The 23911-nt window shown below is 35.1% G+C and overlaps 1 protein-coding gene and 1 non-coding gene across 3 annotated transcripts in view; one reads left to right on the forward strand and one right to left on the reverse strand.

The window, feature by feature from the left end:
- The window catches only part of Gad1 (glutamate decarboxylase), a 28928-nt gene extending 5246 nt beyond the window's left edge, over positions 1-23682 (forward strand). Inside the window, exons 2-12 of one of the 2 annotated variants that reach the window (XM_081972178.1) lie at positions 5599-5700; positions 6627-6863; positions 15943-16146; positions 16203-16321; positions 16488-16623; positions 16688-16803; positions 16864-16931; positions 19263-19341; positions 19407-19556; positions 22162-22356; positions 22411-23682. In XM_081972178.1, coding sequence (XP_081828304.1) covers positions 5599-5700; positions 6627-6863; positions 15943-16146; positions 16203-16321; positions 16488-16623; positions 16688-16803; positions 16864-16931; positions 19263-19341; positions 19407-19556; positions 22162-22356; positions 22411-22584 — 1580 coding nt within the window. In that variant the 3' untranslated portion in view covers positions 22585-23682. The remainder of the gene's footprint in view (positions 1-5598; positions 5701-6626; positions 6864-15942; positions 16147-16202; positions 16322-16487; positions 16624-16687; positions 16804-16863; positions 16932-19262; positions 19342-19406; positions 19557-22161; positions 22357-22410) is intronic. The other variant, XM_081972179.1, reaches the window with a different exon arrangement.
- On the reverse strand, positions 20242-20333 carry TRNAI-UAU (transfer RNA isoleucine (anticodon UAU)). Its single transcript is given in 2 exon segments — positions 20242-20277; positions 20296-20333. It is a non-coding gene; the product is annotated as a tRNA-Ile (tRNA).
- Positions 23683-23911: the final 229 nt, after the last annotated feature.

A 23911-nucleotide genomic window follows, 5' to 3' on the forward strand; every position in this document is an offset into this window, starting at 1 on the left:
ATATACAATAGCAAACAAAAATTACTTTGGCAAGTAATCCCAAGTCTTGACTTTAAACCTTAAAAATTAATTTAATCATCGAAAAACTCAATTTCCACAATACAAACAAATGCAAACTGTCAACCACTATTTCGGCCATATTGGAATTTTTGGCATGCACCTTCTTGGCTTACTTTTCTTGGTGGTACACCCGTTTGTGCATTAAGCTACCAAAACGGAAGTCGCCATCTTTGTGAACGACATCGATTGCGCATTCGCCTACTGCGTAATTGAATGAAACTTCCAAAGTTAGTCGTAAAACAGTTTTGTAATAATTATATTTGGTGGTATGTGAAGTTAAGCTACATTTACATTCACTTCAAAATCAACTTTGTTATGAAATTGGCAAGCTTGACATATGGACCTCTATTAGTGTCATTTACATTAAAAATAATTTCAATTTGACTTCAAAGTGCACTTCGAAGTGCGTCAAGCTGCATGCCAGATGCAAGCAAAATGACCAATTTATAGGTTAGATCGATGTTTTGTTTAGATTTGTATTAGATTAACTAGATTTTACGTATACGACGACAGTCACACTTTTAATGCTGATGTATTTACATGTATCTAACCTAAAATTGTACAGATTAAGTGGAAACTTAAATTACTAAATTAATTGAATTGACGAGTGGATTTGTTAATAGTGGACAACAACAGATTGTTTATCGCCACTGTTTTTTTGACAGTGTCAACCGGAAATGTACTGCCGCCATACTGAACGACTTTTGTCTCACACTTTGATTACTATTGCTCCATCCTTTCATATTCACCATACATTATTTTTTTATGGTTTTATTACTGAGCAAACGTTTGTTTCGTATTATTCGACATTGAATGCAGCCAACGATTACCACTTTCACCATTTAGACAGCCGCTACATACAGTCACGGGATGTTTGAAGAGTTTTTCCTGCAAAACCTAAATTGGCATCGTCCGCTTATCGGTCGCCAGTGTGCAAAATGCGCATAAATCAAAAGTACAATAAGCAAACAGACAAGAGGTATTTCAATTACGGATCAGGCAGTGAATAATTTTCAATTCCAGACATTCTTACGGGATGGGGTGAGTCCGGGTAACAGCTGCTCCCGGAAAGGCACAGCTTGTATCTCGCCGAGGGTAGCCTTATTGCCTCTAAAATCAGTAGCGCCGTTTGAATAATTCGAAAAAATAGTTTTTTTTACAGTAATACAAATACTTTGACTGTGGAAAAATTGATACTTAAATGAATATGATATTGCAACAAGCCAACTACAGCTAAAGTAGCAAATACGACCTCAATACTGTATGTGTGTCTTGGTTAATGGTTTTTAAGCTTCTCGAACGAATCTTTTATTAGAAACTTAAAGGGGGTGAAATGTTACGTCACTGGTTTGTCTCGGCTGTATGCCCGAGGGGAATAGCGATGTTTAATTAAAAGTCCCTCAGGCCCGTTTAAAACATTTTCCTTGCACAAGGGTTTGGTGCACTTGTTTCGATGGAATGTTAATAGTTTAAAAAAAGATTCAAACTCCTTTTTGTTTATAGACAAAATTATAATACTGCCACTAATTTCTAAATAACGTTTTCGGATATACCTGGACAAATCAGTTTGTATGATTTGAACTCTAAGGGCCGGTATTTCCATCTGCTAATAAAGTAGGTAATATCTATTTGGCCACTAAAGTGTATTCCAAAGATTAATTGTCGAATAAGTTATATCCGTATTTCACGGCAAACTTGTCGAATTGTTATTTGATGAATTGGTATTAAAAAGGAAAGTTTTGTCATTGTCAGATTAGTTTGATTTGTCATTTCTTCGGAATCTCTGACTGTTAATTAAGCACTCCAAAGACAATCCATTTGAACGTGATCACAAAATGGAAAAACCAAATAAGAAAAAGTTACTGTAGAAGATTTATCATTTTCAGGTGTCGCTATGTAATTGTTACTGAGACATATAGTACTTGTCCAACTATGTTCCAGTCTAGAAATATAAAAACCAGATGCAGTAAATTGCGAGCAAACGAAGCTTGAGGATAAAACTCAGTTTAGAATTCTATACTCAAAAATTGTAAAAAAATAGTTATTTTTGTACCAAGGGCGTACGCCTAAGAACCTATTCCGACGAAAATGATGGAACATTAGCTGAACTCGAGGAAACAGCCAGTAAAATATGCCTACAGTTGTTGCCAAAAAAGTCAAGAATATTTTATGAAAAGTCATACCAAGATTTTGTTAAATGGTGTGATCTAAGGCAAGTGACGAGCATAAAGTGTTGGTTTATTTCAATGAAAGAAGCCAGATTTTGAAGCCTTCAACGTTATGGTCAGTCTACTCAATGTTAAAGTCGTTGTTTATAGAGACATCCACATCAGTAAGTTCCCGAATGTGATCGCATTTCTAAAACGACGTTCGGAAGGATATATTCCGAAGAAGTCCAGTATCTTTACGAGGAAGGAAATTCAGAGACTTTTTGCAACTGCTCTAGATGAAAGCTATTTGCTCCATAAGGTTGTTATAAGCTTCGGGATTGCAGGAGCTTGCAGAAGAGAGAAATTGACGAATTTACTGTTTGGTAATGTTACCATTATGGACTAATCTATTTTGGTACAACTGCGTCAAACAAAAACGAAGATTCCAAGAATATTCACTATTGTTGACTACAATAACGGAGACAATAATTTGAATTTCTTGACAGTGACGAAGAAATATATAGCACTGAGACCAAAATCTGCCAACAATCTGCGCTTTTTCTTATCATATAAGAAAGCAAAATGCTCTATGCAACCCATTGGGAAAAATACTACGGGTAAGCTACCCAGTGTAGTAGCAAAGTATTTGAAGTTGCCAAATCCGGAGGGCTATACCGGACATTGCTTTCGGCGTTCGCCCGCAGATTCAGGAGCAGACCTTTCGGCTGTAAAGTGTTATGGAGGTTGGCGCTCGTGGAGTGTAGCTGAAGGTTACATTGAAGAGTCGATGCAGAATAAAATTAAGATAGCCAGAAGAATTGTAAGTTCCACTTCCACGGATGCTTCTGGCGTCACAAAAGAGGTTGCAATCATTCAGGAAAGCGGATCGATTGAGAAAAGCTTTCCCGGTGTAAACGTTTCCAACTGTAATAATTGTACTTTTAGCATAACATTGAATAAGTAGTAAGCCACATAGGTTCACAAACATGACAAATGTTTTAAGCCTTTCTTGAAAACTAGCCTCTATGAAAGTTGGTAAACTTAGCACTTGGTCGCTTAAACTTTATTTGGGCCGTCTGGTCAACTGGGATTTGTTCCAAAACTGGGCCGTTTATTCCATCATATAGTTTCTCTCCAGTAATTTGTATATAAAGTTAAGAAGAAATCGGTCCACAACTTTGCTGGTTTGCTGGTGTACCAGGTTTCAGAAGGCCACTATTTTTGTTCTCTAAGCCCTCCTTCTAAGAAACTAGAAAAGATGCGGATTAGCCATTTTCTTGCTGTGTTACCTAAATGTTTCAAAAACCCAGGTACTTTGCCATGCTTATTCACAGAACAATGCAGAAGTTTCCGTTTTATGATTGGAGATTTGATGATAGAAATACCAGGCTTCTGGTAAGATTTGCTGGATGTCTCATGCCGTTCTGTTTGAATGTTTAAAGTTTATGTTCTAAACGATCTCCGTTGTGCGTAAATTTCTAGCAGCGTCCACACTGTGATGGAGGTCATGCGCAATATCGCTATCGCCACTGCTGCTGTTATAAAGAGAAAGATATACAGAATGTGACAAGACCTGCCATTGTAAACTTCTTCTTCCAACACTTTTCTTAAAAATGGCGTTCCCTGCTTTCCAGAATTAGGTTAAAGTGAAAACAAAGCTGATGTTGTGCGAAAGTGAAAATATTCAATCCCACACCTCTCTATCATGAAATAGCAGTAAAAAAGGGCTTGTCAGACGGCTTGCGGAAACTTAATCCTCGAATCCCTTGAGTATACTCTTTAGTGTTTCCCCGAAGACGGTTTTTGCGGCATACGCGGCGGATTTAAGCCCCTAAATAGACCATCAGTCAAACGCTTCATCCACGTTCCTAATCTCTCCCATATTTTATACTACGAAGAGTATATACAGGCTGTTTATCGATTGAATTTCAGTTAATACGATCTGATTTATACACTGAAAAGGAAATAGAAGTTTTGGTTTGTTAATACCAACACCAAAATCCTATTTTGCGGTATTAACTAAAGTGATTTACGGCTGTTAGCATAATGAAATATCCCAGGTGGTTCAGTCGAAATCGGGCTTTAAACTAAACCGACAGACTAATTAATTATTTGGAGGTATAATTGAGACTTCATCCCCTTAAAGCTTGTTCACTATTTGAATCGTAATTTGCTTTACCGTTAAATGTTGGAGGGTGGTGTCATCATCATTTTTGTTGAAGAATTTTTTTTCTGGCTATTTCAACGTTTATGGTAATTCCACCATTTCCATGGGCGGCATTTACACAGTTACTTGTTGCTTTCAGCTTGCTGCTTTTCCACCACAAACCTGGAATTTACGCTAATGGTTCCAACATTCAAAATCCAAAATTCAAAATAAGTTTATCTAATTAAAAATGAATTATTATACACTTTTGTTTATTTTAAGACGCAAAAGTAAGGTTGTAGTAACGTTTCTTAAATGACCTGAATAATGTAAATGTATACTCCCTGAAACACTATTCTGAAGCTATTAAACCCGCAAATTTACATTACAGTTACGTTAGTTAATTTTATCTTTTGTGTTTGGTTATGGTTATGTTTTGAAAACGTTCCAAATTAACGTTACTATCTCTTTTCTGATCATAGCCAGTTGAACAAAATTGAATTTTTTTTTTAATATAACTGATATGAATTCTTGTTTAGCTGTGCATTTTGACGTATACAGGGTCAGTTACAAAGTATACCAACTTTCTTAATTCAAACCGAACTCCTTGTATATAACACTTTTCCGCACTTTTGACACATTATCACTTTTTGAATAATACACATATTTTAAGTCATTTTATGTGATGCAGGAGTGGATGCTTACCACACTGTTTAGTTATCTTTATCGTTATCAAGGAGTAAGCAGAATACATTTTTAAAGACTTGAACTGCTTTCAGAAAAAAATGGATATTATATCAAGCTGATCTCAATATGAACCCAGACCATTTATAACGATTATTAATGGCGCATGTGGTGGAGAGAAAGAAAATCTCTCCTTTTCTCTGGGGTCGTATTATCCTTGTCTTTTCCATAATAAACGACAAGAGTAATTCCCGGCTAAACTCGAGTAAATAAACTGGGGAAGTGGGATTACTGTTTGAAAAATTGCTGTGGCTTTTCTAGAGCCCCCCCAGATAATTTATTGTCGATTTTCTAGCCTCTTTTCTGAAACAAAAAGTGAAAGTGTGTTGCATGCAACTTATTTTAAGAACTCAGCTGGCTGGTCTATGCAATTTTGACCTAGTTATTAGTATAGGATGTACCATAAACGATTTTTCTCGGGAACGAACCATTAATCGTTTATGGTACATTTATTGATCACACAAAACAAGAAAGAGGACCGTAATATGCTTTTTTCAGACATTCTACCCTACCATACGGAAGACGTTCCTTTAGCCCGAGAATTACTACATAAAGCTGTCAGTGGCCTTCCAAATTTTTTCAAAGAGAAAGTGCCTAACAGTAATGAAATTTTCTTATTAGATAATGCGTGGATTTTTAATGGTTCACTGCATTATATCTTTATTGTTGAAAAACGTTTTTTAAAATCGATGTTCAAAGTAACAATTTCTCACCAAAGCAAAAAAAGGCATAAATCATATTGTTATAGACATTTATTGTTGAAATTGGTTACTTTTATAGTCAAATTGTTTAGTGTTCAAATGTTTAAAAAAAGCACCTTTTTCAACAATAAAGAATTTTAGTAATTTGTTTAGTAGCTGTTTTAGCAAAGTATTAGTAGACTAGTAGTATAACTCTGTGTTTGAATTTTTAATAGTATATTATTCTGGATAATTACTATTATTATACTCAAATAAAAATAGAAATAAACTGATCGACCGGTTTATTTAACTAGTGTGTGTGATTGATCAAAAAAAGCAGCTTTCAACTACAAACTATGCTGTGATATACAGGGTATGGGAAATCTCGAAAACGGTAAGAGATACAGAGTTAGTAAAATGGAGGTAAAGTTGCCCAATTTGGAGTTCAATCTTATGCCGTTTTAACAATCAAAAACGTTTTTTTCCAAAATTTCAATTTTTTCAGATATTACCGAAAGTAATCGGATTTTTTTAAATGATCAAACGGCATAAGATTGAACTCCAAATTCCGCAACTTTGCCTCCATTTAACCTAACTCTGTATCTCTTACCGTTTTCGCGATTTCTATACACGAATTTGTGGCACCCTGTAGATATCAATTTGAGCAATATTTTTTCTCTACTAACTACTTGACCTAAAACAAACATTTTCTAACCTCTAGATTCACAAATATTCATTAAAGAGTGGTACTAATAGTACTGTGACTGTAGTTTAGAACTTAGCGTTAGCCCATTTTAGGTTGCCACTCAAAGACCTTTTGGTTTTAATATTGTATGTACTTTATAGACATTCTCCCTTACAAAACGGAGAACGAGGGTCAAACCCGTGAGTTTCTGCAAAAGGTCGTGGACGTCCTTCTGGACTTCATCAAATCGACCAATGATCGCAACGAGAAAATTCTGGATTTTCATCATCCAGAAGAAATGCAGAAACTGCTGGATTTGAGAGTACCCGATCATGGAGTACCGTTACAACAGCTGGTGCACGACTGTGCCACCACGTTGAAGTATCAAGTTAAAACTGGTAAGTGCCAGTTATATTGCCAAATATCAGACTTAAAGGGCTGGATAACTAGTTTTCCAAACATTTAAGGAAATGTCGTGTTGTATCTCTCCCCGACATATCTCCCGCTGCGCTCAATAGGCCTTTAATAGCCAACCCTCGATGTGACACATATTCAATTATAACCTCTATTTACTCGGCCACAATGGCGCAAAATGTTGATTGTATTAAGATATCGAGTTAAAAAACGTCTTTTTGCCCTTTGGGACTTGGAAATGTGATATTCTGTTCGTTACATGTGTGGCGATAAGAGGTTTATGATTTTTATTTATTATGTAGTTGTCAAAATGGATTGTCCCAGTGAAACGTTTTCTATTAAATTACACAACTTAAGGTGTTTAAAATTGCTTCAACTATTTATCCTAATTGTCATTTGTAACACATAAGAAAGCTGGCATGGCTATAGAGTGTTATATGTAGAGAAGAGCAGACATAGAGCCTTATCTACCTTACTCTTCTTATTAAAATTTCGAAAACAATATAACTGACTATCCATCGACATATAAAAGTCCATGCCATGTAAGTAAAACATGAAAAAAAAAATTGAGTTAGAGTTATCTTTAGAAAGCCTATTTCCTTGGCAATCCATCGACATACAAAAGTTCCTACCATGTCAGTAAAATAAGGCAGTTATTCGGGTTCAAACAAAACTGCATGAAAATTGATAAGCACATTCATATTCCTGACCTACTTCAAATTATTTGAAAAAAAAACATAAAAATCTACTTAATTTTTACTTTTGTGCCAATATATTGGATTTTTTCCTCTTTAGTGACAGTTAACATAAAAGCTAATTTTTTGAACACGTTGGATTTACAAATAAATCATGATATCGACCCATCTTTGGAAAGCTCTTTTCATTTGCTATCCATCGACAACCAAAGTCCATACCATGTCAGTCAAATAAACCAACTTATCCCACAAATAAATAAGGTGCTTAAAAGTTGTGCAGAAACTGATAAGTAGAAGCATTCTGATGGCGTTTCCGATTGGCAAGTTTAGTGCAAAACTAGTGTATTTCCATACCATTTCAATGACATTTGATAAAAGAAGATACAAATACATTAGTTTTACACTAAACTTGCCAATCAAAAGCGTCATGACCATGACACTGTCCGACCTCAAATTATTTGAAAAAATTACAAGATTTGCCAGCCAGCTGAGACAATCCCTAAGAATTAAAACAGGACAGCAATATGAATAAAAAGAGTAGTTTTCTATTATTTGCGAGTTTTATTACTTTTTGCAAATCCAATTTCCCGTTTTATTCTGCATTTTCCTTTGAAGTTAAATTAAGTTGTTGTTTAGTTAAATTGCTTCATCCTTGTCACTGTTTTTTGTCAAATCTGAATCGTCCTTTCAATCGGATTCTTCTTCTTCTTCAGCTAATGGTTGTCCACTGCATGACATAAGCCTTTTCTATGTTAATCTCTTGGGTGTCCGCTGTTCTCTTCACACCATATCTAGCCAGGAATCTATTCAAAACTAGTGAATAATACTCATATTATTAAACAGTCGTAAAGAAATGTCATTTTTATACCCATCACATAACTTTTTTTTAATCCGATAACTCAAAGTAAACAAAAGTGGTATTTAAATTGAAATTTAATTTCGGCCTGTTCGCGCTTTACTGCGATAAATCTGGCCAAATAATCTGGAAAATTTATGTGCAGGAAGTGAAGAAGATGCACCCCCTTATTCGTTAAAATTCCAACCGCAATCTGCTCGAGGGTAGATAACATATTATCATTGAATTACAAGCCACTCGCGATATGAAAGTAAACACACTGTCCTGGCAGGGATTGTAGCCAAAGTAGATGCACCAGTGGTAGCCCGCTTAACTTATAAAATATTCTAAATGAATCAAAACTGGACAACACACAGCAAACAGAATGAATGTGATGTGTACTTCGATACAGTAAAAATAATAAGTACAGTATTAAACTAGTTGCAGTGCTGCACACAGTTTACACCACTGGTGAGATAGATTTTCTCCATCTAACCAGATTTCCTTGCCGGCACGTGTCAACTCTTCACACGAAAAAGGCAATATTGAATTATTCCTGATAGTGACACAAAAGACCGTTGATTGCGTTTCAAACTTTGGGGGAAGAATAAATCACACCGCCACTACTCAATTATTCCAGTCCTATCCAACTTTGAGCTTTTTGGAAAAAAGTTATTTATTATGTACCTACTTTTTGAATTGTAATAATATCTCGTGAAGAGGTAGAGAGACGGTGGCTTTTAACAGCCAGAACTACCCAAGTTTATACCATGTGATCACCACAAAGTACAAGAAAAGTATTCCGTTTCAGGAAAGGTGGTGAACTAAACCGAAAAAAGTCCAGATACTATCAGCTTCTATTTAAACGTTATACCTGGTCAGTGTATTTCGTCAGTTAACATTTTTGACAATTCCCATATTGGAAAAGTTTTCAACATTTGAATTTTTTTAAAATTGTGAATTAATAAATTAATTTGTGTCGAAAATTGATAGTTTCCAACACGCTCAATAAGGCACTTGTTCCTGCTTTCACTCCTTTCGTTGGGGTAAAATGGAATAGCATACTTTCTACTCAGACTTTTTTAGGTTTTCTATCTTTGTTTCGCGCATGCAATTTTCGTTGTTTTTCTATCCGTTGCCCGGTTTTCTTATGACTGGTTTTAGTTTTACCACAATTGTATTTATGTTAATGTTTTTTTATAAAGATCACGACACAACATGACACTTTTTCATGTAGAACATCTCCGGCTTTAACAAACTCTCTAAAGCGAATATTGTTTTAGCTCATTTTTTTTAAATTTTTAACGCGCAAATAGATGTTTACATCAATACACACTTGATTACGTTTACCCATTACACGGTACAACGTTTCATAGGAATTCCTGTTCGGATCTTTGATGTGTAACGATAAGAAATGGATTAGGCCTAATCTAATAGGCCTCGTGTTCGGTTAGGGTCGTCCCCGTGTTCAGGCATCCGCGAGTAACATCTTTGTTTCAAGTCCACTGACATTCAATTATTCTGAGCAATAGCCCGGGATAATAGCAGATTGATAGCGGGGATCTTGCGGATTTCGATGTTTGATGGCAGCTTTTCGTGCGGCAAATAGTTTCCGTTTTTGATGGAAGTTTTATTGATCGATCCAGTGATTTTGGTCGTTTCAGTTTGTCCTTTTTCCCAGAACCTTTAAATATTAAGTTTTGATGATCAACTTTTTTCAGTGCTATAACCAATAAAAGTTAGTTAATATATTTTTAAGTAATACGAATTTCTGTTCGTGACAACGAAAAGGATGAACATAAAGAGCAACGGAATGCAAAGAATAATTAATATTCCAGACGGAGAATTATATTGACAAAAAGCCTTCAATTCGGTTTCTCAAGAATAGCTCATACATATCCTAGAAAGGGAATAAGCTCAGTGAAAATGTATGTCTACTTCTAAAGCTGGCAAACTGGAATACCATAACCAAAGCTGCTATTACTACTGAATGGATAAGAATCTGATATATGTTTCAGAAAGATTTGAACATTCATATTGACACTCGCAAAATGAATACTGTATTCGATATTGCACCACATTGAGAAGAAAACTCTCTCAAAAAGATTTACAAGTTAGTCAAGAAGCCGCTTGTAGAATTTCCAAAGTTCACACAACATGACTAAAATAACAACATAACTATTGACAAACACCGACCTCCAAACCTTTTTTTTAATGAAATTGTGTGTACAGACGCCACTTTCTCAGAAACAGTTGAAGATAAGTGTATACAGGTATGGTAAATCCAAAACCGACCATAGGAAAACCGTGTAACTGACAGAGAAACGTAGATAATTGCATGCGTGGGACAAAAACAGAAAACAAAAAAAATACCAAGTAGGCCATATTTTCAGTGCGCTGTTGCCTAAATCCAATACCGTCGACAAAATTAGTTTTGTCGACAGTAATGAATACTTGGCGTTTGGCAACAGCGCCTTGAAAATATGGCCTACTTGATATTTTTTTCGTTTTCTGTCTTAGTCCCGCGCATGCAATAATGTACGTTTCTCTGTCCGTTACACGGTTTTCCTATGGTCGGTTTTGGATTTACCACACCTGTATACATTTTGATACGTGACTATTTTTGACAGATATCAACTGGTCTTTACAGTGTTGCAAAATTGTATTATCAAAGTCACGTGACGTGTTTTTTACAATTTCAGCTTTTACAACTGACTAAATTTGATTTTTCTTAGTTCAAATTGTTTTTTTTATGACCACGTGATTGATTTTGCCAGGTGTCAACTGGTCTTTACAGTGTTGCAAGCTCGAAATTGCATTATCAACATCAAGTAACGTGGCTCTTACAATTTCAGTTTTCACAACTGTCTGAATTTGATTTACGAAATTTCAACGGTTAAACTATGTATACATTTTAAAAGTCACGTGACTGTTTTTGACAGGTGTCATATGGCTTTTTCGGTGCTGCAACCTCAAAATTGCATTATCAACGTCACGTGAGTTGGCTCTTGCAATTTCAGCTTTTACAACTGTCTAAATTCAATTTACCAAGCTTTCAACTTTTGTCTTTGATCTTGAAAAACTTTTCCAAATATGATTTTCATCTGTTCTTCATGTTTGTGTCGGCGACAGTCTTTCCATTAATGCCTGTGATCACGCCAGTTCCATTTGCCTCATTTACTCTTCTGTGTACGTTAAAATTGTACAGTGTTTTTATTGTGCCACATAATTCTACTGCTTCTGTGTCCTGTTGTGTGACTGGACTTTTTAGTATTCTTCTTTTATTAAGTGTAAAATTTTATTAGTCATCATTTTTTGTAAATTTTTTTTGGTGTTAAAACTTTGTTGACTCTTTGTTTATCCATTTGCATATTATAGAGTTTCCCATACACACATACAACAATATTCAGAAAATGTGCATTCACTTTTCAGAAACGTTTAACTTTATTGAAACATTATCGAAATATTGAGGTAAAGCAATCCCTAAAGCCTCAAAAAATTAACGCGATTTTCGCACCCTCTGTGTAGCGCACGTCACTCCAAAGTGGTGTAATTAAGAGCACTCAGTCTTCCCCCAGTTGATCCCCGCCGGCTGCAGCCGGTGTCCCACGCCGGATTAAAAACTCCCCCTCGATGCTCCCATAAAGTTCGGGAATGCGTATTTTATAGATTATTTGGGTCGACGGCGACTGACAAAAAAATGCCCTTCGATACACCAAGAAGGGGAGCGGAGTTTTTCACGAAATCTGGCGTGTGCACTTTATGCCTCGGAATTCTGTTAGAATTTTAGTTATTTCATAACGAATACGGAAAGTAATACTTTCCAAAACGACGCAAAGATGTGTAAGAGAAAATACGGTGCAACAGCGCAGAAAGTTAACGTTTGCTTTTTTAATTTGATCTTCGATATATCCATCGCCTTTGATAATGTCCGCCGCAGATGTGGACGCAACGTCAGGAAGAAATTCCATTGAACCACAGCTTATAATCCCCGATAACTTTCATATTTCACTTTTGACCGGCCGTGAAAGCCTTCATAGTCTGATAGTACTATTTAGCATTAAAACTTGTAATACTGACTGACATCTGCACAAAAGTAAACCAAACTAGTTTGGACTCACTATTATTTACATTAGTACAGGTCCTTATTCCTACTTAACACAACAAGATAATTTATACAGGTGTGGTAAATCCAAAACCGACCATAGGAAAACCGTGTAACTGACAGAGAAACGTAGATAATTGCATGCGCGGGACAAAGACAGAAAACGAAAAAAATATCAAGTAGGCCATATTTTAATAACTATAAAGTGTCCAGGACAGTCTAAACGACAAATGTCGTTAATTAGCATGCGTTTTTAATTTTTTTCAACCCCTCAGACGGTGAAGCATTCTATGAGATGTCCTTAGAATTGTCCAGGAACATCCCTTACATCGATTTAACACTGTCAAGTTGTGGCACTCGGACTTATAAAGTGTCCAGGACAGTCTAAACGACGAATGTCGTTGATTAGCATGCGTTTTTAATTTTTTTCAACCCCTCAGACGGTGAAGCATTATATGAGATGTCCTTAGAATTGTCCAGGGACATCTCTTACATCGATTTAACACTGTCAAGTTGTGGCACTCGGACTTATAAAGTGTCCAGGACAGTCTAAACGACAAATGTCGTTAATTAGCATGCGTTTTTAATTTTTTTCAACCCCTCAGACGGTGAAGCATTCTATGAGATGTCCTTAGAATTGTCCAGGGACATCCCTTACATCGATTTAGCACTGTGAAGTTGTGGCACTCGGACTTATAAAGTGTCCAGGACAGTCTAAACGACGAATGTCGTTGATTAGAATGCGTTTTTAATTTTTTTCAACCCCTCAGACGGTGAAGCATTCTATGAAATGTCCTTAGAATTGTCCAGGGACATCCCTTACATCGATTTAGCACTGTCAAGTTGTGGCACTCAAACTTAAAAATTGTCCAGGATGCTCTAAGCGATGAATTACGATAATTGCGTTTAGTTTTTTTTCAACATCGCAGACCCTGTTGCAATTTATGACTGTGAGACATTTTTAGGAATGTCCATTAACCAGAAATGTCCGATGGAAGCATTCACTCAAAAAAATTGTAAACAACTCGCTTCCTTATAAATAAAGATGTATTCGGGCCTGTTAATATCATAGTAGGCCTTACGCCCGCCTGTTCTGACCGAGACGGTTTTATGGCTGACGGTTTATGGATAACTTCACACAAACCTTAAGTAGGCCATATTTTCAGTACGCTGTTGCCAAAATCCAATACCGCACCGCCCTCTGTACAAGAAAGCCTAGAATGTCACTTTTAATGGCGGCGTTATCGGATTTTTTTTGTACACAAACCTATGGAGATGCAGTAGAAAATATGTTTTTTTTTTTATTTTTTCGTGTAGTTGATTAGAAGTTGTGAGTGAAAAATCAAAGAACGCTTCATTCCTGATCCAGATATGTATAGATATGGCTTTTTATACCCAATAAAGTCCAGCCAAAGCAAGTTTGATTAGAACCCTTTGTCTTGGAAAGTAGTTACAACAAACTAATGTAAAAACTGCTCAATCAAAGAAAATTTGGAAATCCTTGAATCTAGGTAGGCAAAACTGGTAAATGGGTTTTATATTATTACCAAGACCTTTCTTTTAAAATGTAAATGTGCCAATGGAACATCTAAAAGCTGTCCTGTTTCTTCAGAGTAAACCTTTGTTGCTCTCAAAATGCAGGCGGCCTCAAAATGTAACTCACATAAGTCACATACCAATGTATGTAAGAGGCAATAAGTTTACTGAATGAGAAAGCATATTGTACTTACCACTGAGTATTGTGTTGGAGTAAAATCATTCCACTTCAAAGCTTTCAACCACTGTTGGGTTCGAGCAAGGTCTTTTGGAAAGTAAAAAACTGACACTTTTGGGCCTTTCATCAAATTGCTTTTAGAAATTTGGCAAACAACCAGTGGACGGCATATTGTAGAGGCAATAGAATTTAAGTTAAAAAACCAACCACAAATTATAGAACAATGAAGGAACAATAACAATAGTGATAACACAATAAAATGAACACAAACTACACTTTCACTAGAACAATAAACATATAAACAACAATTACTTTGGCAAGTAATCCCAAGTCTTGACTTTAAACCTTAAAAATTAATTTAATCATCGAAAAACTCAATTTCCACAATACAAACAAATGCAAACTGTCAAACGAGTATTTCGGCAATATTGGAATTTTTGGCATGCACCTTCTTGGCTTTCTTGTACAGAGGGCGGTGAATACCGTCGACAAAATGTATTGGATTGGTAATATGGCCTACTTGGTATTTTTTTCGTTTTCTGTCTTTGTCCCACGCATGCAATTATCTACGTTTCTCTGTCAGTTACACGGTTTTCCTATGGTCGGTTTTAGATTTACCACACCTGTATAACATTTGACAACAAAGCAATAAATTCAGAACGTTTGACTTTTCTTCAGCTGCTCACCAACTAAATTTTGTAACATCCTCTGATGCATAAAAAACATCACAAAATCATTGTAGACCCGCTGTTGTCAGAATATTAATACGTACTTTTAAAATCAAAATCCCCGATCCCAAACGTGCAATTAGATCATAAATGTCATTTCGCATTAGATAGTCCGGGCTGGAAATAATTGCAACAAGGAGAGAGCTGGCTAATAGCCGGGAGCCGGATGGCGTTGTAATCCGCCTTTAAGTCCTGGATTGTGCCCGGGAATGGAGGCTTACAGCCCTGTTCATTCACTTCGCTGAGTCAATGTGTTTTTTGGGGAGAACCTGCACAATCCAAAACAACAAAAAATACGGACCAAATGAAAACAGTCAGTGCCTAAAATACAGTGTATCCCAAATTGATTCTACCTGTATTGGGATCTCTGTAACCGTAAGAGCTACAGAGTCGGTTAAATGGGGAAAGCTTTAGAGAATTTTATGTGAAACTTTTTTCCGGTTTCCAAATTAAATTATCTTTTTCTGTTTCCCGGAAAATTGGGAAAACGTCAGAGGCTACATTTTAAACACTCTTTAACAAAGCCAAAGAGAGTTTTGAAACTCAGACATTATTAAGGCACTTTTTTACGTAAAACACGATGACGTAATTAGAAAAACTCTTTGAAGGACTAAGATATCATCTTTTGAAATCATTAACACAAAACTCACCTCGTTCACGTCAACTACTCCACTTATAAGAGAAAATATCCCCTCGTATGATACAACACTCTTTGTTACTTACTATACACATCTTTTAAGGGCAAAACAGATGCCTTTGACGTGAACGATCTCGGCTTTTTATTTGCCAACGGACCCGTGAAATGGCATCGTTTTGCCAGCCTTTGTGTCCGTAGTCTGTATATGCGCCTTTGGAATATTTTTCATTTTTCGCGCTTTGTGCGAAAGGGATTACACAACTTTTAAACTTACAAGGGGGAGCGTTTTTGATAAATGAACAATGCTAGGGAGGATCTCGTCGATTAAAAGTGTATTCCATCATTACAGGTCATCCCCGGTTCTTCAATCAACTATCCTGCGGTCTGGATTTGGTGTCCATGGCTGGTGAATGGTTGACAGCCACTGCTAATACCAACATGTTTACCTACGAAATAGCGCCAGTGTTCATTTTAATGGAAAATGTTGTTATGACCCATATGCGCGAGCTTATTGGAAGTGGTTGGAGGGACGGAGACTCTATTTTAGCTCCAGGTAACTTAGACAATGTTCTGTATTGCACTAGCAGAGCACACAGTATTGGTTTTCAGGCGGCTCAATATCGAACCTTTACGCCTTTCTTGCTGCTCGTCACAAGCTGTTTCCCAATTACAAGGAAAAAGGAATAGCCACCATACAAGGACAGTTGGTTATGTTTACCTCAGATCAGGTAGGACACTCAAGTCATTAATTATACAAAATGTAATACCTGGTTTATACAAGGAAATAAAATAAATAATAATATATAATTCTCATTTCTCATTATTTCCTTGTATTCTTAATATTATTGCTTAATGAATTTGATAATAAATTACTGGATTTTTTATCTTTTTTAGAGTCATTACAGTGTGAAATCATGTGCTTCGATATGCGGTTTGGGTACCGATAATTGCGTGATGGTACCTTCCGATGAGAATGGTCGCATGATTACCAGCGAACTGGAAAGATTAGTTATTGACCGCAAAAATAAAGGTATTGAAGACAAATTGATGGATTTTTTGGCAAAAACGTTTCAATCAAATATTCTGTTTTAAAGGTCACATTCCATTTTTCGTCTGTTGTACCTCCGGTACTACGGTATTGGGAGCGTTTGATCCCATCAATGAAATAGCGGACATTTGTGATAAGTACGGAATGTGGTTACATGTTGATGTAAGTTACCGAAAATCATTAAAAATAGTACAAGTTTAAGTGTGTCGGAATCATTTGCAGGCTGCCTGGGGTGGAGGTTTGCTTCTCTCCAAGAAATACAGACATCCAAGACTAAGTGGCGTTGAAAGGTAGGTAAATATAAGTGTTTTGACTGAAATATTCTCTATTTTGGTGGCTAATGAAAAACATGACAGATTTTGGAACATTACAAACGCTCTTAAATTGTACATTTATCTAACCAAACAAATTAAACAACAGTCTAATTCTAGCAAACCTTGTTTAATACAAGTTTAAAGAGGTATTCTGTATAAATTTGTTTCATCTCTATTCCTAAGGTCTAAACTCCTATTAAGTTAAACTTGCTTTAAAGTATGACGGTAGCAATGGCGCTAAAAAAACGTATAATGTCGTACTACTCAAACTTTCCAGTAACTTCGTGGTTCTGTGGAAAAGTGTACTAACCGATACCTCATGATGATAGATTATCCCACAAATCGAAAACAAGAAATGGCAGTAAAAGTGTGGTCAATTACTTTTCCAAATAAACTACAGATAAACAAATTTTGAAAATATCGTATCGTCGTAACTATATTCTAAATTTGTAACTTCATGAAATGGCATAATGTTGTCCACAAGAATACTACTTATTTCCATTTTTATTATAGCATGAGATGTTCCCATGCTTTTAGGCTACTTTTGAAACACCCTGTACACAATTGCTGTTAATTACAATAACTAAAAAATACGATTTTTTAATCTAACATTATTTAGATACCCTGAATGTGTAACAAGTGTAACCCAGCTGGGGTGAGCTTTTTGGCGACGTCTAAATGAATAGTGGCCCCTATTCATAAACTTTCACGAAGTGAAGCGGTCCTGAAGGGGCCCCGTGAACGTGATTAATGAAATCGGTAATTAATACTGGCCTGTCAAGGTCATAATTGTGGTTTTAACGTCGGTAATTTACGGCTTTAGAGGGGGTGGAGGCCCAGTTTTAAAGTGGTGTAGCTTTTGTGCGGTGGATGTCAACGAAAAAATAATTTAAAAAAAAGGGTATTGCATTAGTTTTTCTATTCAGTGACTTCAGTGCTTTTTCGATCTCACTAAACCAACTTTTAACTGTCTTGGATTATAGCACAGATTGAGACTATACAGGGTGTCCCACTGGAAACCCTTATAAGATTATATTTTGAAAATTTATGTACCTATTTGCTTTTGGCCCCCCACAACTAGAATATTTCGCTTATAACCAACTTCACTACATTAAATGGACCCTGTATATTATTATAGTTTTTCATTCGAAATTGTCTGGATATTATTGTTAAAGGAAAGTACCTAAATTTGACAATAGTTATTTACGTAACAAGTAGGATATGAATGTTATTAACGCACGCATGTGAAAATTTGCACGACGAGGCCGCAGGCCAAGTCGTGTAATCACACAGTGCGTTAATAACATATCCTACGTGTTACGTACAACATTTTATCTACAACGATTATTATTTTAATGATTAATTGAAAAAATATAAAAAAAATAAAAATATTTCCAGCAACTTGTTAGGCACGTCAACAACTGACATTAATTTATCCAATTGCAAAGAGTTTACCATTAATATTTATCCTAATAATAATTGAATTTTCATGTAATTGTATGTCGTTTTTTAATTTAAAAAAATCTAACTAAAAGTTACTTTTAATATTAATATTAACAAGAAGCAAGATAGTGGAGGCAACAGAACTCCAGATGTACAAACAAATTGTTCACCGATTATTAACGCACTAGTGCGGTAATAGATTCAAAAAAGCACTAGTGCGGTAATAAAGGTCATTATGACACTGAAAATAGTGCGAAATTACGATATTATGTAACTGTTGTAGATAAAACCATTTTAAAGCCTCTCTAATCTGATACAAGACATAATTAGGAACTTTTGACCCCTACAGCGAGCAAATAATAGAATCGAGAAAGGAAAAGCTTGTCGTGATTGAAGTGAAAGAGTAATCCCTGACTGTACATGGGAATCTTACAGCTGGATATCTGCCAGCCTGGATTATACAAAGCTTAAACTGACTGGAGGAGATAAACTTGTATCCTATTGTTGCAGTTTTCTAGTACCAACTAGAAATACATCATTTTTCAATTTTTCTAAAAATGCAAAGTCTAGAAAGCCGTAAATCGATAATCCAATATAAAAAGCCACCGATAAGCTGTAAAGTGGGGATCAATTTGCATTTTCAACTACTTCGAATACAGTTTCCCCACCGATAAAGCGTCAAAAGCACTCTGTGGAATCCCCAATGATTGACTTGGGTTTAAGTGGTAAGGGAAGGTCATCCAAACTTAGCCATATAAATGATCCTGATTAAATAAACGATTTTATTGAACGTTATTTTATGATTAGATAATAAACAAATTGTACATTGATATAATTATTAGTTCAGTTGTTTAACGATTGCAGGGCTCAGTCAGTGACATGGAATCCGCATAAACTTATGGGAGCACTATTGCAGTGCTCTACGATTCATTTCAAGGAAAATGTAAGTATAAAACGTTAATGGAAATCACTAAATCCAGACAGTAATTGTTTTCGATTGTTTTTCAGGGTTTACTGATGAGTTGTAACCAAATGTCCGCGGATTACCTGTTTATGCAGGACAAGCTGTATGACGTCAAATATGATACCGGAGATAAAGTGATACAGTGCGGACGACATAATGATATTTTCAAATTGTGGCTACAATGGAGGGCCAAGGTAAGAAAATTGGTTTAATTTAAAACTATAGATTACCAGTTTTAAAACTAAGATATGAATGTAGAACTCATTTTTCCCAGTATCTTCAAGTTTTTAGCAAAAAAAAATTCTTATAATCATCTATGTAAAAATGCAGTAATATACTGGATGTTCACGATTTTATGATTAGCTACTCAAATGGTTTATATACTTCAATTAGTTAGATCAATAGTTACAATTTTTGTGTTTAGAATTTTTTTGTACGTAAAATCAGGAAATGATTTATGAGAAGATTAAGTTTGGATCAACTTGTATCCTTTACTAATGTAATACGGTCTTCCCATGATTTTTTTTTATCTGTTTCCTAAAGAAAAGATTAAAATTGATTAGTTTGCACACATTCTTGGCGAGAAACTAAAAATAATCTCATCGAAACGGCAGAAATCATATTTGTCGAATACATATAGAATAATTGAATATCTCATGGGTACTGTGGTGCAATGTTAAGAAAAAAACAACACAAAATGCTACATGTTTGACTATATGTAGAAATGTTTGTCACACAGCCAACATTTCTTATCGTTTTCAAGATAGCACTAGTTGTACACGGTGCAGTAACTGTTAACTTAAACATATAGCATAAATTAAAAAAAGCTTTTCATTAACGAAAAAAAAGAAGTTAAAGAAGAAATTTAATAAAAAAAGTTTCCCCAGGTGAGGCTCGAACTCACAACCCCGGCATTGCTCACGACTACTGTCTTATAAGTACCGTGCGCTAACCAATTGCGCCACTGGGGATCGGTATTCCAATGGGCTATGGTCATATACAATATACGGCTTTCACTTATCATCAATTCATAGTTTCATCCTATGTAAATTTCTAAAGTAATTAACAGCTGTGTTGATAAATAACGTGTTTTATGTGCTAAAGTGTGTATTACAGCTGTTTAATGTGTGAATTCGATATGGAAAGCTTGGGGGCGATTTACTCTCAAAGTTCTGAATTGGGCCGGGACTGATTGCATGCTGGGGTTGGCTTTTTTAAAAAAGCCGAGAACCACCTTTATTTAGACACCCTGTATTTATATTCTATTAAAAATCAGGAGTTCAAACTGCTGAGATACGTCAATTTTCATTTTTTATTGCGATTCGTTTGATATAAAAATCATATACAGTGTGTCCCAACATGCATTGGGAGCTCAGTAAGAGGTACAGAGTCGGTTAAATTGGGAAAATTTCAGAAAATTTTATGTAGAACTTCTTCTAAGTTCTTTTCGTGACTAAACAATGGTTTAAGTCACTTGTATTAAATCCCACAGTGTGGGAAAATCGATTGTATTACCAAAATACCCAAAATGCTTACAATAAATAAAGACTGACTTTGTCCAGATAATCCCGAATTATAACAAATGCTAGACCAAAACAAAGCCTAATGGGCAGGACAATGATTGTAATCCTCCATTTAATATGAGACATGACAATGTTGTGTATTATTACTCTGTGATCTATAATTATCTAGCAGAATCTTTCAAAGAAAAGCCTTTTTTAATAATGATACTTATTGAAAAAGATGTTAGGTAAGAAGTATCATTATTAATTACAACAGTCGGTAACAGAAGAGGGCAAAAAAGGCAAAATAATCGGCCAAATATATAATTAAAAAAATAAATATAATCAATATTAACCAAATTAATTCAAGATAAGAGGTAAGATACAACAAGGTAATTCAAAAGACAAGCTAAGTAACCAAGTATAGTAAGGTAAAGGTAAAAGAACCCACATAGCAAAATGGAATATGCCTGGCAGTTACTTTCAGACAGGGGTATATTCTCAAATAGGTATATGCCAGATATGTGCCCAGTATATGAAAGTATATTCCCAATATGTGCCTGGCATATTACTTTGTCTCTTTAGTTCATGTGCCAGGCATGTATCTCAGGAATCTAAAAATAACATTGATGTAGGCGGAAATTTCGAAATTGTATAATTTTACGAAACTGTTTTCAATGTATGACAAACTATACTATTGAGACCAGTTTTCATTTCTCAGACATACCCCTGGCTTATACTTACTGGAATACTTAAAAAGTTAAATTTGTACAGCAGTCGGATATATGCCAGGCATATTTTCAAATTCATATGCGGCTAGTCATATGCCTGGCATGTATTTTTCACGTGAATATACTTTATTTGTTATGTAGGCAATGGAAGAATTAATAATAATCAACCGATATTGCGGTTACTCAGCACAAAACGCCAACAATAAAGCCATCAATAAATAATACAGTTGTCTTACTTGTTACCAACGGTTTGCAGTTTATTTATTGCATTTTCATCCTTATCCAGAATATGACATAAAATTTGAAGTAAAATTTATTGGTTGTTGTATTTATTCATTATAGAGTTGGTTCTTTTCATCTATTTTCCATATTTGATTGTAGATCCCTGAAGATACAATGCTACTTCCATTGTCTACTACTAAACTGAAATCTGACAGTGCCAACCGAAAATTTACGGCCGTAATATGCAACCACTTTTATTCCATACCATTAAATTATTTTTATTTATTGTGAAATGTACATAAATAACAAACTCTTAGTACAAATTTTGAATGTTACTGTTAAAGGGTGACGAAGGATTCGAAAAACACATGGACAAACTGATGGAACTGAGCGAATACTTGGTGAAACGGATCAAAGAACAACCTGACAAGTTCTACCTCATCATGGAACCGGAAATGGTCAACGTCAGCTTTTGGTACATTCCAGTTCGTCTAAGGAGTGTCGCCCATAGCAAACATAGGGAACAGGAACTCGGCAAGGTTGTTTGACTTTTTCTTGTATAACGCATTAAGTTATTGATTGGATTTTTATAGTTGTGTCCAGTACTAAAAGCCAGAATGATGCAAGCTGGAACATTAATGGTGGGCTACCAACCGGATGATCGTCGACCAAATTTCTTCCGAAACATCATTTCTTCAGCGGCTGTAACTGAAAAGGACGTGGACTTTTTGTTGAACGAAATGGACAGACTCGGTCACGATTTGTAAACGCATAATCTGCCATTTTTTAGATGTTTAGAACGATTTCCTTGTTATATCATAATCCACGAAACATGTTGATGTCTATTATACTGTTTACCCGGTGTTGTTCTCTTTGTATAAATGGCGTGCGCACAGACTTTTATTATTATTATTGTTAGAAAATTATTATAGTGACTGTTTTGTGTTGGTCTCAAATTTTAATACAGTCTATTCAAACTATTGCATTATTTATAGATTGGATTGTCTGGTATACAAATTGTTTTAATTTATTTGCTGTGATAGCTTATATTATATGTATACTCTTGTTGTAATGTAATTCAAGGTCTATTATACTGTCAATTAAGGCAATATTAATTAAATTGCAAACTCGTTGTGTCCTGCTATAAAGTTTAAGCTTGTTATAACATTATTTATGGTTGATGTTTCAGGAAATTTGAGTCCAAGACGATTATTTCGACAACCAATTAGTATCATACAAAAACATATCAGTATTGTTAGAATGCTATAAATTGGGTTGTTATAGTAGGTGGTCCAAATGACAAAGGCCATTTTCTAATTATTAAAATTGATGTCTAACTCATACTGAACTGTTCAAAAAGTTTCCACTATTCTGGCAAATACAAGCTTTACGAACATGAGCTTTGGCTATTGGGCCACTCTGTATGTTATTTATAGGTGAATTAAACCATAATTTTTGTGTTCCACAATACTCAACAAACTTTAATATAAAACAATTGTTTCGAATAATTCTGTGTTTGTAACATAGTTTTACTTGGCAAATGAAATATTTGATCGTAGTTTAAATGTGTAGGCGATGCAATAACAACATGTATGATATAGATCACTTAATTTTTAATTAACCAATGTAATAAGGTATATTGATGAAATATGAACAAATACCAGTATTGATGAGTTTGTGCAACAAAATCAGTAGTCTTCCACTGATTCGTATCACATAAACTATATGATAAAGTTTAATTAAATGTTACAAGTGTACATTTATAAATTAATTTAAATAGCTTTCTCGAAATACTTTTGTATCGTTTAGGTTTCTAATCATCATTTGTATAGAAAAATCAGAATTAATAAACCTACTAAATTACATTTAGCTTATTCAGTTCATTATCAAATCAAATTTATCGATGCATACATACAGAAAACACCCATTTTAATTATTTATTCTTAGCTTGATTATAAATATAGCCAAATGATAATTATTACTATTTTGATTGTTTTGCGGCTTTTTGTGCAGGATGATCCAAAGTAAATTCACCAAAGTTTGAGTCAATCAATTTATAGAAATTTATTAATTTTGGAACATTCTGTAAATTAA

The sequence above is a fragment of the Ips typographus genome, linkage group LG2 (genome assembly GCF_016097725.1).
Source record: "Ips typographus isolate SLU linkage group LG2, UJ_Ityp_2.0, whole genome shotgun sequence".
Taxonomy (NCBI): Eukaryota; Metazoa; Arthropoda; class Insecta; order Coleoptera; family Curculionidae; genus Ips; species Ips typographus.